This window comes from Eretmochelys imbricata, chromosome 5 (assembly GCF_965152235.1).
Source record: "Eretmochelys imbricata isolate rEreImb1 chromosome 5, rEreImb1.hap1, whole genome shotgun sequence".
In the NCBI taxonomy this organism is placed as follows: Eukaryota; Metazoa; Chordata; order Testudines; family Cheloniidae; genus Eretmochelys; species Eretmochelys imbricata.
Window position 1 is genome coordinate 69,748,391 of NC_135576.1, and position 18,043 is coordinate 69,766,433.

The window sequence follows — 18,043 nt, forward strand, 5'->3', positions numbered from 1 at the left end:
CTTGTGCCTTAACCACAGGGCTATCATTCAAAGCAAAACTAGGTACTGCTGCATTAAGTCTCTGCCACTGTTAAGCACTGATCAAGAAACTTGATGTTGACTAGGTATTATGTGATTATCTTAGTCTTTCCCACTATATAACTTCCTATCTTCAACCTGGGACATCATTTTCTTATTACTATGCTTATTAGCTCATTTGTAGATTAATTTTTTGTCAAGTTTGGAAGTGAATTGCTTTCTCTATATTTTGATAGAATAATTTATAATATTCTCCTAAGTAGTTGCAAAGTAGAGATATTGCTTTTAAAACACCCCCACCACACACACACCTATAGCTATATGAATGAATGATTCATTCAGAACGCGTTTATGTACAGAAAATATGAAAAGTAGGTACTGGTGAACTTGCTGAATGGATGTCTTATTAATAGAGAGAGAATACTATATTAAATAAGCCAATGCTTGAAATAATGCCCTTAAAACACTCTTCTGTTTCTGACTATTACATTCAGAGAGTATATTTAAAAAAAAAATCCTCCAAACTTTCCTATCTGCTCTCCATGTGTATCTGTGCCATTTGGAAGGTAGGGAAAGCTGGATCAGTCCCAATTTAGCATTAATTCTCCAAAGCATGGAATGTGAAAGAGTTCAATATTATATAAATTATATACTTCCTTTTATCTCTATTTATAATATAAGAAAAATGAGGCACCCTTCTAACAGATCACTTAAATTCAAATTCTTGGTGTTATCAGTGTCACTTGATTTGCTATGGATGCCTATAAATTAATTCTTCACTGATTGTCAAAGGGATTATGGGCATTCTAATTAGAACATCACTTGTTCCTTTAGGCTATAACTAGGTTCTGGCATTTCTTGTAATTGCATTAAAGTCAATGGGAGCTGCCGGGTGTTCAGCACTCTTGTAAATCAGGCCAGTTCTTTAGATGCCTTAATGCAGATTTAGAAATTTAACTTGCGGTACCTATGCTTGAAAATCTTGGCTTAATGTTCTTCTCACATATGTAGATCTACTAGAAAAAGGCAAAGCAAAAAAGTCTGATTGACAAGCTTGGATAATCTTGATCCATCAGTTATGGGGTTACTCTGAGACAGACTAAAATAAATGGACATTGCCCTAGTAATGAAAAATAAGAAATCAAAATGAAAATAGCTCTTTATTCCGTGAGATGAGGAAAAGATAAACAGTAGAAATCTCAAATTAAAAAAGAAAATCTAACAAGGCTAGAAAGATCTGTAGCTCACGAAAGCTTATGCTCAAATAAATTTTTGTCTCTAAGGTGTCACAAGTACTCCTTTTCTTTTTGCTTCCAGCATGTAATTGATTGAGGAATTGGGAAGGCTCTGATACAAAGAATAAACCCAAGAAAGACTGTTTTCTCCAGAGCATAATCCAAAGGGGACCTCAACAGTTCAGTGAGATAACCAGAAGAAGATAAAGTTAGAACTAGACAGACAAGAGTGAGGGAACAGTAAGACCATGCAAATATTTTGTGTTGTATTGCAGGTAGGAAGTATGCCTTCCCCTTCACTGTGGAAGATGATAGAGAGCAAATAAGTGCCAAAAGAAATTATGATACCAAAATAGGCAAATTCATTAACTTTACAGTGTCCAAAGAGCTAAGATTTTGTATGGTTCCCCAAAATGGAAGTATCTTGAGTCTCCATAATAAATGCAGTGTTGACATCTTTGGGTGCATGCTTCCTGCTTCAAATGGTTAGCATAAAGAAGCAGTCCTCCAGCATGATACGTGATGATGATTTGTCTGCAGCATTAAAGACTTTTTGCAGCTTCTACAGACTTTTCCCAAGCCATCCTATCATGGCATGATAAATTCTGAAGTTCTTCAGTGCAAAGGAGAAGAGGATCAAATGAATTCTACAAAAAATCAGCTCCAGCATCATATTTGTATCTGTGCTATTCTGCATTCTCTCTGCCTTACAGTAGGAGTTATGACATCTAACGTAATGCAAGATCATGAGGTACTGAAAAGTGAATACCCAGGCTAAACAATTAATAGTCACATCAAAATATTCAAGAGTCAAAGTGCATGGACAGCCTTAGAAAATGATGACTGAATAGTTGTTGGATAAAGACAAGCCGTTACTTCTATCAAAAAAACATTAATAGAGCAAATTGAGGCTTATATTTTCTTCCCAAAGCCTCACCGTGACAACAGAGAATCAGTGTCAGGAGAGCTTTGACATTTTATTTGGATAGAACAAAAGACTTTAGGAATCTCCTAAAACAGTGGTTTTCAATCTTTTTTCATTTGAGGACTCCTAAAAAATTTAGAATGGAGGTGTTAGACCCCTTTGAAAATCTTAGACATAGTCTGCGGATTCCCAGTGGTCGGCAATCCACAGGTTGAAAACCACTATCCTAAATTGTTCCTCTCAATTGCAGAGAGATCCAAGGGATCCGCAATATCAAATCAGAGACTCTCCAAATGGATATCAAACTGTATTAACTACTGCTATAATGCCCACAATCTTCAATCCCTGTCTGGAGTCCAAACTCCTTTCATGAGATGTTTCCACTTCTGTAGCCTTCATCAGAAATATGCAGGGCAGAAACTTGGGCATCTGCCCATATGTTTTTAAAATATTATCCATGCTCATCATCACATGCCATATTTGGCTCCACAGTATTAGCATCAGTTATAGATTTGAATCTGAAGCCCCATTTCTCCATCAGCGGTACTGCTGTGGAGTCACCTACAGTGGAGCACCCATAGGGAAGGTGAAGCTGGGAAAACCAACAAAAAGCTTATCTGGGTAGCGTCATTCACGATACTGCTGATTACGTGTTCGATATGAAGCCCAGAATAGGTAACACAAGTGCTGTATTTAAAAAACTTTATGCAGTATGGAAGTCCAGTGTGATTAGCAAAAACATCACACTGACTGCTTATAAAGATCTTAAGTATCATCTTCTATGGAGCAGAGTCCTGGAAAAATAATTCTATCCCATGCAAATTTGACACAGCTTTCAGTGCAGTTGTCTGCATAGACTATCCAAAGTAAAATGAACTTATTATGTAATGAAAGATGGCTTAGAATGGACACACCTACATAAAAGGCAAGTAGTACCTAAGAAAGTTGGACATATTTTGGACATCTTTTAAGAATGACTAGTAACATGCTAAGTAAACTGAAATTTATTTAATGGAGATGGAGAAGTTGACCTAAAGGCATGCTCTGTAGTACAATAATGGCTGAAGCAGCATTATTGCAGCTAAATATGAAAGAGCTAGACACAAGAGCCCAGGGTAGGGATGATTGGGGCCATTTGTCTTCTTCCATATGCTTCTGATAGTGTGGCAAGGATGGTGATGATTTTTGGGTGCCCAAATTGAGACAGGGCAAAGTAAGGGTCTAATTTTCAGGAGACAAGTGCTCAGTATTTCCTCAAAATTAGGGTCTTTCAAGGTATCTCAAGTTGGGCACCCAAAATAACTGGTCATTGTTGGAAATTTAGGTCAGAATAAAAAAATTAGACTCAGCTAAAGCAATACGTTTAATAGTTAATAATATTTCTATATCCTTTTTTTCCAAGGGTCTTATAATGGCTTTTTATAAACATATAATCTCAAAACTAGTAACAATTGAAAATTTTATCAACAGGCTTTTCCACTCATTAATGAATTTGAAGAGGGTGATCATTGACTCTGCTCATATTCTTATCCTAAAAGACAAAGATACCTACATCTATAACCCATCAACTCCGTTCCTTAAGATGGTGAGTTGTCCTACTTATCGTTTTTGTATTTTTTAAAAGTTATATGAATAATCTTTTAAGACTAATTATGAATGATGTGGAGAAGTTCAACTTCTACTCTGAAAATTAACTATGTAAAGATTGTCTCTTCTTACTCAACAGATCTGGTCTCTGTATGTAGTTAGAATTACAGGTGGTGTTGACAGCAAAAATAGATTTTACTACTTATTGCAGTTGGCCCTGCAGAACCTACATAGCTGAAAGTGAGTGTACTGGACTCTGTTTCATGTGCATCATCAACAGAATTTATCTATTATCCAATTATCTATACCTGTTGTTTGTGAAAATTGATGATAGTGAGGTTGCACAAGTGTAACTGTAGGCCTAACTTGACTTGTAGGTCATAATTACTTATGATGATGAAGGGGAAAGAAAGAGCCCATTCTGAATCTGAGCCCAGGTTGAATCTGCAGAATTGGAATATAGAACAGACATACTTTTATTTGTAAATTGAGAGAATTTGATATGGGAATCCACTGAGGAAAAATGAGCTCAAAGTTCCTGCAGGCCATTTTTGAAGTCACTTTTCAGAAGAGAAACACACTAAAGGAATATATTTAATTTAAAAAAAGCAAATACTATAATTTTTTTAGTCCATCTCTTTTAACAAACTATATTATTCCATACCAAAATCCTTTGTTATTGTTAGAAATATTTTAAAATTGCCCTGTTGAACACTTTAAAGACCGGAAATAACATAGTTAAGGTTACACACATCTTAAGTCTGTGCCTTTGCACATAAGTGTTACAATGCAGTCTCTAGTTACATGGTCATATGACGCTTAAATAATTTAATATAATACATGAAAATGTTTCTACAATCAGCAATGTGCATAAGTAACATCTTGAAATATGTTTTCATTCATATATACTTACACAGTTTTATTTTCACATATCTTTAATTACTTGAACTTTTTAAGGCACATATTAATTTGGTCAGTATCTATGTCATCACAGATCCAATCAAGAGCATCCTCATGGGGCACTCATTACTCTGCTGAGAGAGGAATCCAGCTTCTAGATCCCTGAGGGCAAGTCCACAGTGCAATCAAACACAGCTGGCCCTTGTCAACTGACTTGGGCTTGGAGGGCTTGGGCTACAGGGCTTTACAATTTCAATGTAATCATCTGGGCTCGCGTTGGAGCTAGGTAACCTCTCCCCTGATAAACCAGCTCTCCTGGTTGGGAGCCAGTCTTTTCTCAAGAGCGATTACATTTCAATGGTTGTGCACGTAACAACTCTCTTTTACTAGACCTTTGCCACCCACCTGTGGAATTCCAGTCCAAGATGGGGGCAAACAGACCATAGAGAAGGCAAAAAGTACTGCACATTTGAAATGAAGTTTGCAACTTGGTAAAGATACATACAGAGTTTATTATCTAACCCAGGATTCACAAATTGTGCACACAGATTTCCCAAAATCATTACTTATGTATTAAGCTTTTTTGCTGGCTGGAAAGAAAATGTAATCTGGAAGTGCATTCAGGGATTTAAACAGTTAATTGTTACATATACTTCAGGCAATTGCTTCCTCCCCTGAATTATATTTCAGGGCAGTTGTGCTGTGCTCATGCCTCATGCTGAGTTTTCAGTATTACTCTTCTATAGTCATGTAGTAAAGGAGTATGTTTATTACCATAACACATAAGAGTCCTAGTCATGGACCAGAGCCCCATTGTGCTAGGCACTGTACCAACATAGCGCAGAAAGATGGTTTCCCCCCCTTACAATCTTATCAGACAAGGGACAACTGATGGATACAGAGACACAAGGAGTACAAGGAAACAATGAGTCTGTATTGGTCAGTGTGGTAGGCAATAGTCTCTCCACACCAGTGGCATAACCGTTGTCAAATTTCTTTTATAGACATCACGGAAATTCAGAGTTTTAAGGAGTGATTTGAAGGAGGATAATAAGGTAGCTGTGTGGATGTTTTATGGGAGCTTCTCTGAAGCATGAGGGGCAGCAAGGCAAAAAGCACAAGGGTGCTTCTTTGAAAATGTAACAAATGTGAGTTATGGAGGTGGGAGTCAACATTTTGATAGTAAATGAGAAATGATAGGTAGGGTGGGGATATGCCATGGAGAGCTTTCAAAATGAGGACATTTAAATTTGGTGAGATAGAGAAGGGGGAGCCAGTGGAGGGATGCAAAAAGAGAGGTTGTCACAGATCCTAGTTGAGCATCTCTTCCAAGCATTTCTTACTCAGACCTTTAAGAAAATAACTTTGGGTAAAAACCAGACATGGACAATTTCAGCCATAGAGGTGAATTTTTGAGAATATTCTGAGTAATTGAAATTAGAGAGTTCTAATGAAAGCTATTTTACTATTTTTAAGTATAATGGCTGCTACTCCCAGTATAAATAACCTATAGGTGTGAACTTATCAAGTCAGTGTTAGAAGAGGTGTGTTTTGTTTATTTTATTATATTCATTCACATTTTTAGACAAAATGGAGAGCTGTAGGCCACAACCCTTAATGATTTACTAGCGGTAACACAAAAGTTACTGCTTATGTAGTAGTACAAAAACTTACCTTCTTTAGGCTGTGACCGTTAGAGGGTGACTAGATCATAAGGGGGAGTTGTACCCATGGTAGAGGGTAGCTATATAAAGACTCCTTGTGCAAGGACAGGCAAACAGTCTTAGCATTTTATAGAGAGACTCTGGAGTTTAGGAAATAAACCTGTTTTTGAAAGTGCTTACTGCATAAACTTACACTGTTACTGACATATACTGGCCTGCTGATGAACCAACATCTTGTTTAAAAAAACCCCAAACCTTAATTTATCTGGACGCCCACACAATCCTCCCTCCTCTTCTTTTGTGTGTGTGTGTGTATACTTGGGTGGCGGAGCAGGGAGAGAATAGTTTGTTGAATTCTAACAAAGAGTAAACCTATGGCTTCTGCAAGTAAACTGTAGGACTATAGTGCTTGAGAGGGTAAACCTCCAGCAATAGAAAGTTAATTTCAACGTACTGAAATTGTTTGTAAACCACACCAGCTATATTAGTGATTAGAATGTCTAGTACACAGTTGTAGAAACGTGTGTAGGTGTCAGTGAGCGTGAAGGTTGGGTATAACAATAAATGACTTAATGGGAACAATGATTTCAAATTGGATGAATAAGTATACATTTTTCCTTTCTATTAAAATCTATTTAGACAGGTATGTTCATAATCTTCTTGTTAAGTACAGGTTTGGAGATGATTATCTGGTGAAGTGGTGACTAGTGTCTTCCTGCATATTGTGGTAAATTAGGTTTCATTGGAAGTCGCTATTGGTGTGATGTAGATCGTGCATTTTTAAGTGTTGGTTCTTCTAAAACTGAAATGTATGATTTTTGGTTTGATCTATGTATATCTATATAAATTCAAAGTTTTTTTTTCCCTGTAGGATGATGTTCAGTCCTCACAAGATTCTCTGCCACGCAAGACAGTTATAAAGCTGAGTATACAGCCAAGGTAAATAATGCATTAATACGCAGTATTTGAAAGTTTCCATATAGCAATGTCTCTTCTGCTAATCACTTATTTTCTTTAGTGTTTTTAACTTTTGTACAATTTATTTTGTTCTAAAATAATTAGTTTTGGTAAAATTTTAGTTCATGTTGAATTTTCCAAAATTAAAAATATTACCCATTTTTAATTGCACAATGGGAGTTTCCCACTTTATTCATGCTAAAAATTAGCATGAATGGAATGCTAAGATTGCAAAATAAAGCATTCAAGTAGAAAAATTCCAAGATTTAAATATTTCTCTCATACTACTATTTCAGCTACAGCTAGCCTAGTAATTATACAATATAACATGCATTTATAGCACAACAGTACCTGAGTTTCCATCTAAAAAGGAAAATAAGAATAGAAAATAATATGTGTGTGCAAAGTGGCTAAGTTAGCATTGTGGGAGAAACACAATAGCTAAATGCTGAATTTCATATCCTTAAAATTTCAACTGCAAAGCTGGAATGTTTTCTTTTATTACTGCACTTTCTAACATATTAACATTATTTTTTTAAAAAATCTACATTTATCATTATTATTATTTATTATTATACTTGATCAGGATTGGAGCCCCATTGTGATGGATGCTGTACAGACACATGTTGTGAGTCCCATCCATGCTCCAAATGGGTTACACTCTAGTTTAATCTGAAACAGCAGATGGGGGTAACAGCCAAATAAAGGGAATATGGAAGGAGAATGAAAGTAACAGTAATAGAAACAGATGGATAAGAGCAGTTGTGTGCCTGAGTTGAGTAATTCTAAGGTTTTGTTAGGGTTTTTTTAACACAAGATTTAAGACATAAATAAACAAGCAATAAAGGCAAAACCAAACCTTTTGTTTTTGCAGCAGAGTTTAAATAGTATTCACATTTAATTTTTCATTTTAGAACAGGTAGGGGAACCTTGCGGCATTACAGTTTGTAAGATATGTTGGCTTTCCCAGCAGAACTTATGAGTTCATTAAATGACAGCTATAGCTAAACCTTGTTAATCAACGCTTTGGTTAATCAAAATCTTTGAAAGATTGACTGCAGTCCAGTTCCTATGGAGCTGCAGAAGACCCTGGTCCTCCATAGCTTGATACATTCTTAGTTTTGAGCTAACATATGTAGCCTGTCTCATTGAGGAGCACTTGACAGTTTATGCTGATTTGATATGCAAGTTTTATTCAGTGCAGAAATATGACAGTATTGTTAAAGCCAACCCTTTCCTTGTGTTGGTGTCCTTTGCTGAAACAGTGCTGCTTTATTGATGCTATTTTCCTCCAGTTTTCTTCCAAGACTAAATCGTATCTGTACTACTCTGGATACCTGATTTATCCTTCCAACTGATTCAACAAAATATTATTAAGGTAGACCCCAGAGTGGACAGTTGTTACATCCCATTCTGTCTTCTTTAGAAGGCAGTAATACTTCCTGGGATGACCTGTAGAGATTCCATAGTCTTGTACAGTGGTTTTCAACCTGTGGTCAGCAGACCCTGGGGCTCCACAGACTGTCTAAGAGGTCTGCAAAAAAGGTGACTATGAAAATAAAGTTTCAGGTTGCAGAAAAGGCATTCTGTTTTTCTGATAAATCAAACGTATGTGAATATTCCTGGCTACGAGTCAAAACCCAGAAGTGTTGTCGTTACCATAGAAGCCCACAGTTTAGTGCCCTTTCTCATGCTGTGTCAAATCTGTGTTGAGGCATGCAACATTTATAGTTGAATTCTGTTCCGTCAGTTTTCAGTCTAAGACTTCTATGGTACGAGTCTGTGGACCATAGGTTGAATTTCCATTCAAACTTGAAAAAAGGTTGAAAACCACTGGTCTTCTAGCTACCTGTAAAAAGGACTATGAATATTTTTACGTAATTTATCATTTCAGTTCACTCACTGCAAGATCCTTTGAATGGCTTTGCTCTCACTATCTTTATATCAAAATATAAAAGCCCATTACCTGGTCTATCTTTATCAAAACAGTGAAACAAACAAAAACTGCCACCCCTTCCTGCCCCAGAAATAAAAAAATCCCCAAAGAATAAGCACACCTGATAAAACCCAGGTTTATTGAGGCTGGAGAGTAAGGAGTAATCCTTTAATGTGTTTTCTGTTAGATTTTGTAAGGTGCTTACTTACTATGGTGATGCACAAAGTATAAAAAACTAGCTATATATTGATTTGATCAGTCTTTTTTCTTTCAGCATGTCCCACAAACTAGTTCCACAGTGAGAGGATTATAGAAGTTAGAGATGGGAGAAAAAATCAGGTGATCATACAGCTCGTTTCCATGCCAATTTAGGATGGCTTGAAGAGTACATTTTTTTTGTCCAGGTTCTTTTCTAATGTGCCAACTGATGGAGTTTCCACCACTTCCTTTAGGAGACTATTCAAAAGCCTATTAGATTTCACTAAGGGCTTGTCTATACGAACACTTACACTCTAGCCTGCCACAAGCTAAATCTACCCTGCACGAGCCTGCTGTGCACTAAGTTTCTGTGTGGACCCTTCTCCTGCTCGGTAAAACTTCCCTGGTACGTTTTAATCCACTCCCATTTCAAAGTGGAGTAAATTAAAGTGCACTCTGTAACTTCTAGTGAGCAGTGGCAGGGTCCACACAGACACATAATGTGCAGTAGGCTAATGTAGGTAGATTTGAACCCCAGCTTGCCATGAACTAGGTAAGTTCTCAGAGGAAATTTTTCCATATATACATCTTACATTTTACTTCACTTAATTTCCTCATGTTACTCCTAGTTATTCCTGTGTATACCATTCTAAATAATTTCTCCCTCCTTGATATTTGCGCATTTCAAATATTTGAACTACTCATGTCTCCAGCCACAGTTGTGTATTAGCCAAGATACACCTGTTTACTTCTTTTTAGTATTAATTCTTAAATCAGTTCCACTAGCCCAGGGTTTTGTTGCTCTTCTTTGAACTCCCTCTAACCAGTTAGAAAGATCTCTTACTGGTCGTTGTCCAGAATAGAAGTAATATCAGCTAGCTGTACTATAGCTCTGTGTTCATAGAATATCGTAGAATATCACGGTTGGAAGGAACCTCAGGAGGTCATCTAGTCCAACCCCCTAGTCAAAGGGGTTAATGTTGTTAATGTTAGTTTTTCATTGGCCATTCAAAAATGTGCTAGATGCCATAGAGACACAAGACATGCCCCCTGCTCCGAAGAGCATGCAATCTAAATTACTCATGAGGTAATGAAGTGGCAAGAAAATAGAGGTGTAGAAGTGAAGGAGAAGAGTTTAAAGAGGAGTGTTGCCATCCTGTTGTTTGACAAGCTACATCTCTGGCCCTTTTTTGTTTCCATATCAGTTTCAAAGTCATGTATAATATGACGTCCTCTATCACAAGACTTGATATCAGAGGTTTAGTAAAATTCAGTTGTGTTACATCTCTTGACTGTTACCAGATGCTTTATAATTGATCAATAATGTATTAATTATAAATATGTGCTGGTTATTCACGGTCTGTTATCCTGTAGATGTTTAGTACATTTTTTTCTTTTCATATGTGTTCCAATATTTTAGCAAAGATAGATTCATTGTTCTTTTCCCTAATGGAAAACTGGCACTATATTTGGTTTTCTCTGGTCTTCCAGTGCCTCTGTGTGGCGCATGATTATGTTAAAAATAGTTAGCATTCAGTGCATTTTTTTAAACCTTAGGTTTCATCCAGACGAGCTAATAAATTTATATGTTCAAAATTTTAAATCATTCTTGTATCTGCTTGTAATGAATGATGATTGATACTGATTCTTTATTCCTTACCAACTTTTTATTTTTCTTATTTAATACAGATATAAAAGTGTCAACTAGAAGTCTAGTCAGTTTCTAAAATGAGCTAAATGTAATTTCAGGTACTAAAACTGATTTTTAAAAATGTGTTTTCTCATCCTTGTTGCCTGTAAAAGATGCACACAAACAACAAGGAAAACTAACTAGGAGAGCCAGGAAAGCTGACTATACACAAAACTGGCATATTGAAAAATAGAATTTTTCTCTAATCATTATCATAGTTACAGATAATACCTAAGCTTATAATTCAGCTAGAATTCTTTAAAAAGAATTCAAAATCTGTCATTTGAATTATTAGTTAGTTCTCTCTCATTTTTCAATGAACCTACCTTTTTGTACTTTCCTTCCATAGCTATTTATATATATCAGTAATGTGTAAAAGGTCATCTCTCTTATTTTGTGATGCCACAACGGTTGGAATGACACACCCAGATTTCAGTAGCATTGGGCTGGTAGCAGGCTGTTGGCACTGAAAGGCTTGTGACTGATTGCACAGATTCTATGGAGTCCAAGAGGATGCCCTTGTAGTTATGTTCTCCCCCATTCTTAGGAAGCCATTTACATGGGGGGTGGAAAGCTAGAACCCACAGGAGTTCAAGGGAATGAGGCGGGATTGTGGCATCCAGTTTTCTGAAGGAACATATAAAGAGTACAATCTCCTAGGAAGGGAGCAGCTGCTGCACAGAGAGAACTACTCTCCATTCCCTGAAGGAATACTTCATATGTATGTACTTCTGCTTGCTTTTTTTTGTGGTGTGAACTCTTTTTTTTTAGAAAGCAGATACGGGAGCTGAGGGCCTTTGAAGATACTTTTCTTTGTATTGGCACTCTAAAATAGTCAGGCCTAAATTCCAGAAGAGATTTTTTTTTCTTCTATACAAAAAGGATTTCCTGTTTAAGGAAAGTTGTATGAAAGTGTAGTCTAGTATATAATTCAGCTCTGGACTTCACTCCCTTTTTCAGAGTCATGGTTTGAACTTGAGGTCACACTGTAAAGCCTTTCTATTTTCTCAGGATTTCTTTTATAGAATAGTTTGATGGTATGAATATGCTGAGCAGGTAAGAGCTTTTTATTGTGGTTGTGGAGTTGAATAGATACTGATAAATTAGAATTTCTGTATGGATTTTGAAATGATGTGCAGGTGCCTAGATCTTGGAATACATGCTTTTTATCTAAATAAATGAGTAAACAAACAAGACAGGTCTCAAAAGACATATGACCAATATAATTCATTCGTTGTGTCATAGTACTGAAGGAGAAGTCCAGCGGGAAACCCCAAAGGCATTCAAAACTTCACAATCAAAAAAGAAATCCATATCCAAATAGACCTTTAAAGAAGGGGAATAATGGCATGTATATGAGTGGGATGGGAGAGGAGGCACACTTGTCATGTGAGAGAAACATTATCGTGATAAACCAGAACCCTTCTTCATAGATCTATAATAAGAGTTGAACTACCAATCCATGGGCTTTCATTGTTCTTGTCCTTAAACCATTCTACCAAAAGGAAAGAACACATTATTCTCAGGTCGAGGTGAGATATCTTTGTTTGGAATCAATCTGCAGTAAGCCCTTACAGCAACTGTATATACTGATTTTTTGTAAACACAGTACTTGTTGGCTAAGACTGAATTCTTCATTGGCTCACTAGCTTCTTTGGTGAGATTTATTAGTGTTGAAAGCTGCCTTGATACAAAAGCCCTTGGTATAAAGGATGGTTGTTAGTTCTGTGATCAAAGCTTTGAGGAAATCCTAGTTTTTCAGACACTGATGGTGCCAGGCAGGGTGGATAAAAATCAAGGATTAAGAAAAAATACAAGATTTTTAAATTTTAAATTAGGTACATTTTAATTTTTTTAAATCTATTTAAACTTGAATTTGAAATTATGACAACCTATTTTAACTTACTATAATTTATTAAAGTACTCAACTTACTATAATTTATTAAAGTAATTTATATAAACACCTGTCATTGTATGATTAGTGACATGGCTTGTGTGCAAAGGTTTTATTTTACTTCCTTTGAAAGAGATGAGGAACAGTTCTCCAAGGAACTGTTTTTTAGTAAGCAGCAGAGGGTGTGCACTCTTTAGCAGAACATCCGTTTAAAACAAACAACAATATTTATCTGTAGCTGACATCTTGGCTTCCTCTCCAGATCAGCCAAAAGGCAGATACCCGAGGAGAGACCAAATACTATTTTCTCAACAGTAATACTAACAATAAATAATGATCTAAATGAAAAACTAAAATGTAATTTTTGTAAATAGTGTTAAATTATCTAAAAGTCTGCTGACAGTGAACAATGGCCAGAGATCTATTGTGCAGGCAGGAAAGAAAGGAGTTGGGACCACATGTGATGTAAACTTGGTTAGGAGCATCTTGTTGTTCTTCAAGATGAGTGTCCCTATGGGTGCTCCACTCTAGGTGCGCATGCACTTAATGTGCCTTTGGTCAGAGATTTTAGGTAGCAGTGCCTGTTCAGCCCACACATGCACCCCATAGAGTCTTTTGCTCTGTACAGTGGCTATAAAGAGCTGTGGGCAAACCACCCTATCTCTCCTCTCAACTGCCTTGCCCTGAGATGGAGCCTCAGCAGTGTCTGAGTTGAGCTTACCTCAACTGTATTTTTTTCTCTTATCTAACTAGCTAGTTTAGTGTTAGTACTTTAGTGTTGGCTTTGTATTAGTTAGTTGTAGTAATTCTATAACTTAAAACAAAATTAAAATATTTAATTTTTTATTCATATATACATATATATTGTTATAGTTTTAGTGTAAGGACCGTTGTCCTTTCCTCTTTATTTTCTCACCTTAGGAGAACTTAAATGCTGGGAGGGCATGCCCAGTCCTCCAAATTTTAAACACTGCCTTTCATGCTGTGAGGCGATCCCAGTCATAAGGAGGGCTTTAGCTCTCAGGGTTTCTGAGGGAAGTCCAAAGTTGATTACCTTCCTTTTGACAGATGGAAGCTATTTGCTGAAAAAACTGACGAGTCCGTGCATAACTTAAGACTCTAGGACCATCTTCTTTTCGCTGGGAATTTACACCCCTGCACAAAAAAGAAATTTTAGTGAGTCCCAGATGGTGCAGAGATCTCTTCCCACTCAGCTTCCTTTCTCCCAGAGACATTAGGAATTCCCAGCGTAAGAGACAACGGTTCCAGAAGAGGAGACCATCTACCTCTCGGGCATCAAGCTCACAACCTACAACTTTGAAACATCAATTTTTATGGGGTGGTCAAGGTGCTGAGTTACCATCCTCACTTATTTGCTGCAACAATCTACATGTCTCCCTTGCTTTGGCAACCTCCTGTCTCATTTCTGCCAGGAATGGGACATATCTCTATGGGCAGGTGGGTTTTGGAGATAACTCTTGCAGCAACAATTCCATCATTGGACTGATGGGATTAGTTCTTGGCCCTTGACCTGCAAGATACTTACTTTCATATAGCAATCCACCCCTCCAGCAGAAAATTCTTATATTTCACTCTGGGTCAAGAGCATTTTCAATACAGGGTTCTGCTCATCTTCACAAACAAGGAATTCTGATATTCCCATACTTCAGTGATTGCCTGCTCAATAAAACACACCCGACTTCACATGTACTGCCTTCAGGGGTGGTTCAGAACTGTTTATTTGCCAAGCAAACACAGTTTGAACAAATTACTCTCAATGCCTTCGATCATGGAATTCCTTCGACTGGTGGAAGGACCCTCACAATGTTTGCACAGGGGTTGCCTTTGCACAACCATCTCCAATGTCAGTAATAACAGATGCATCCCTACTGGGATGAGGAGCTCACATAGACCTGCACACTGCTCATGGCAAGTGGTCACCTCATGAGTCCACTCTGCACATCAACTTAATGGAACTCAAGAGCAGTCTGAAATGCTTGTCTCCATTTTCTTCCACTAATCAGGGGCAAATACTAGAAGATCATGACAGAAAACTTGTCATGCATATTTATAACCACCATCCAGGGAGAACGAGATCATCCTCCCTCTGCACTGAAGCAGTGAGTTAGATCCCATTACACTCCACCACCTGTTTCGTTATTGGGGTGCCGTGCAGATAAGCTTGTTTTCCACAGCCAAGAACAAGTAGTGCTTCCAGTTCTTCTCTAGAGGCAGTCTGGATCATTACTCCATGGGGGATGCCTTCACTTTTGTTGGAGTTCAGATCCTTCAACCTCAAGATTCCTCGACTCAAGGCACGGCAGATGGATGGTTTGCAGAGTTAAAAACAACTTGTTCTAAGGATGTGTAAAGAGAGTGCTTTTGCACAGAAGAAAATCCACTCCTAATACCTACCTGTAAAAGTGGGGGAGATTCAATCACTGGTGTGGCCTCAGACATCTTTCACCTACATCCTCTCTGTTATCAGATACATCCTAGAGCTAAAAATGACAAGATTGTCTCTAAGAAGAATTAGAGTACACATGACAGCTATTACAACCTTCCATCATATAGCAGAGGGTTTTTCCATCTTCGCTCATGCTACAATGATGAGGATTCCCCAATCCCTTGAGAAACTTTCCACAAATCAGATGCCCTACGCTCACTTGCGACCTCCACTTGGTACTTAGATACCTTATGAAGCCTCCCTTTTGAACCTGTGGTTACCTGCTCCCTTCTACATTTGTCTATGAAAACAGCCTTTCTCATAGCCATTACTTCTGCTCAGAGTTGGCGGGGGATGGGGGGTTCACAGTCTTTTTTAAGGATAATGTCACATTGTGACCACATCCCAAGCCATTAGTTTGTCTTAATTCTTTTCCTTTTTGTTCTCTTCTGTTCCTTATCTTTATTTTGGATACTAGCATTCCAGGTATTGGCCTTTGAAGGTACCTCCTTGGCTTGTACTAAGATATAGAACAAAGGTATTTTGATTGTGACTAGTTTCCTGTCGGCTTAAGCCAAATGCTCATTTGTGCTACTGTAGGGTATTGTGAGATGTAGCTTAGCATGAGTAGTGATAACTCTGGGAAAAACAGAGGTCAGTTCAGCTCTCATAACTGCCAAGCATTCATGTAAAGTAGTATATACTAAAGTAACAATCTTATGTGCATATATCAAAGTACATGTAGGACCAATCATATACTGTTCTGAAGTAGTTCCAGGATTCACAAGGCCTAGCAAATGAGGATCTGCATCATCTGACCTTTATCACAGGGCTTCTTAATAGAGAAAAACAGGATTGGGCTATTGCAGCCTGAGCCACAACCCACAGGGGGAAACCCTGTCCCACAGTGCAACCTCTGCCTGTGGTAGTGGTAACAGGGGACTCTCATGTAGGAGCCTGCTACTAGGATGGCAGGAGGTCAACCATCACTGGTCTTCAGGTAGGTTGGAACCTCTGTTCGTCTAATTGAAATCAAAGGGATGTCAGCTCAGGCACTCTATCTCATTGAAGTTGTCAGAATATCACAGGAAGAGAGGTAGTCTCTAACATATCTAGCTCTCAAATAGCAAGGTTTTCTAGGATCAAACCAAACTTTTTAAAATTTATCCAGAAATGAAATGGATAACTGCAAGTCATGGAGCATAGATGTAATATTTTTGAGACATATTTCTTAATAAGCAGGCCAACGTTCTGTGTTAACTGAATTTTTCAAGTTGTCTTAAAGTTTAGCCTTATGTAGAACACATTGTATTAGAAAAGACTCAAGGTGACGAAGCCATGCATAACTACAGTGAGGTCTGTTTCTTGAAATGCAAGGTCAGTTGTCTTGCCAAGACCAAATTGAAAAAAATACCCTTGGTTACGGCTCCTATCTCAGTATCTAGCAGCAAATAAAGACACAACAGAAGTTCATTTTCCAAACCTGAGTAATAAATGGTGGACATACTTTCATTTGAGGAAATTGATTCTTTGTTCTCCCCAGCCCTCAAATATTACATCAGTCATCTTTCACACTGATACTCAGCCAATCAGTTCTCATCTCCACTCTGATCTCATTTGGACAGTAGGTCAGCCAATCAACCTCACTGAGTATCTCTGGAAAAAATGTCAGTGTGAAGTTGCTGTTACCTTTTCAAGAAAGCACTTGACAAGATTCTTTTGCTACTGTTGTCAGAATACAGAATTGTAATGTATGCTAAGGATACATTATCCATATAATATGTGGTAAGGAATATATGCACAAGAAGTGTAACTTGGTTGTAAAGGAGACTTGTAGTGTGAAATGACAGGAAGGAAAGCCTGGGCTGAGGACTTGAGCCAAGGTTGAGAAAGCTGCGGTGGGAAGTGCTATAGGAAAATTGGGTGTCTTGCTGAACTACAAAGATTAAAACATCACCCAGAGGCATAATAATCTTAGAACCTGGCAAGTCTAATTTCAAGTCCTGTTTGTGTTGCCCATCTTTCAGGTATAGGATAAGTTTACATGAGTCTCCTAAGTGGTTTATAAGGATATAGAGTTCTGAATAAGAGTGTATTTTGATCACCATATAAATGTTGTAACCTTTTTACATGGAATCTGAGATAAGTGATAAAATGATAATTATAACTACATACAAATAAAATAAACTGTATAGGAATAATTTCTTGGACTAGCATAATAAAAATAACATTTGACTTCCTTAATTATTGTGATATTCTAGCATGTAAAATATGAGTATTAAAAAAGAATACTAGTGTTGTATATAAACTATACAGAGTTAATAAATTGCAAAGAATTTCATAGAATCACAGGGTTAGAAGGGACCACAAGGGTCATCTGGTGTAACCCCCGGTCAAGATGCAGGATTTGTTGTGTCTTAAGCCTTCCAAGACAGATGGCTATCCAGCCTCTTTTAGAAAACCTCCAGAGAAGGAACTTCCACAAGCTCCCTAGGCAATCTGTTCCATTGTCCTACTGTTCTTACAGTTATGAAGTTTTTCCTGAGATTTAATCGAAATCTGCTATGCTGTAGTTTGCACTTATTGCTTCTTG

At 37.5% G+C, this 18,043-nt stretch overlaps 1 protein-coding gene across 1 annotated transcript in view; it reads left to right on the plus strand.

Annotated features, from left to right (window-relative positions):
• Nucleotides 1–18,043, plus strand: part of MAN2A1 (mannosidase alpha class 2A member 1) — a 210,686-nt gene that overhangs the window by 120,326 nt on the left and 72,317 nt on the right. Inside the window, exons 11-12 of the mRNA XM_077817304.1 lie at nt 3,649–3,763; nt 7,201–7,268. Coding sequence (XP_077673430.1) covers nt 3,649–3,763; nt 7,201–7,268 — 183 coding nt within the window. The remainder of the gene's footprint in view (nt 1–3,648; nt 3,764–7,200; nt 7,269–18,043) is intronic.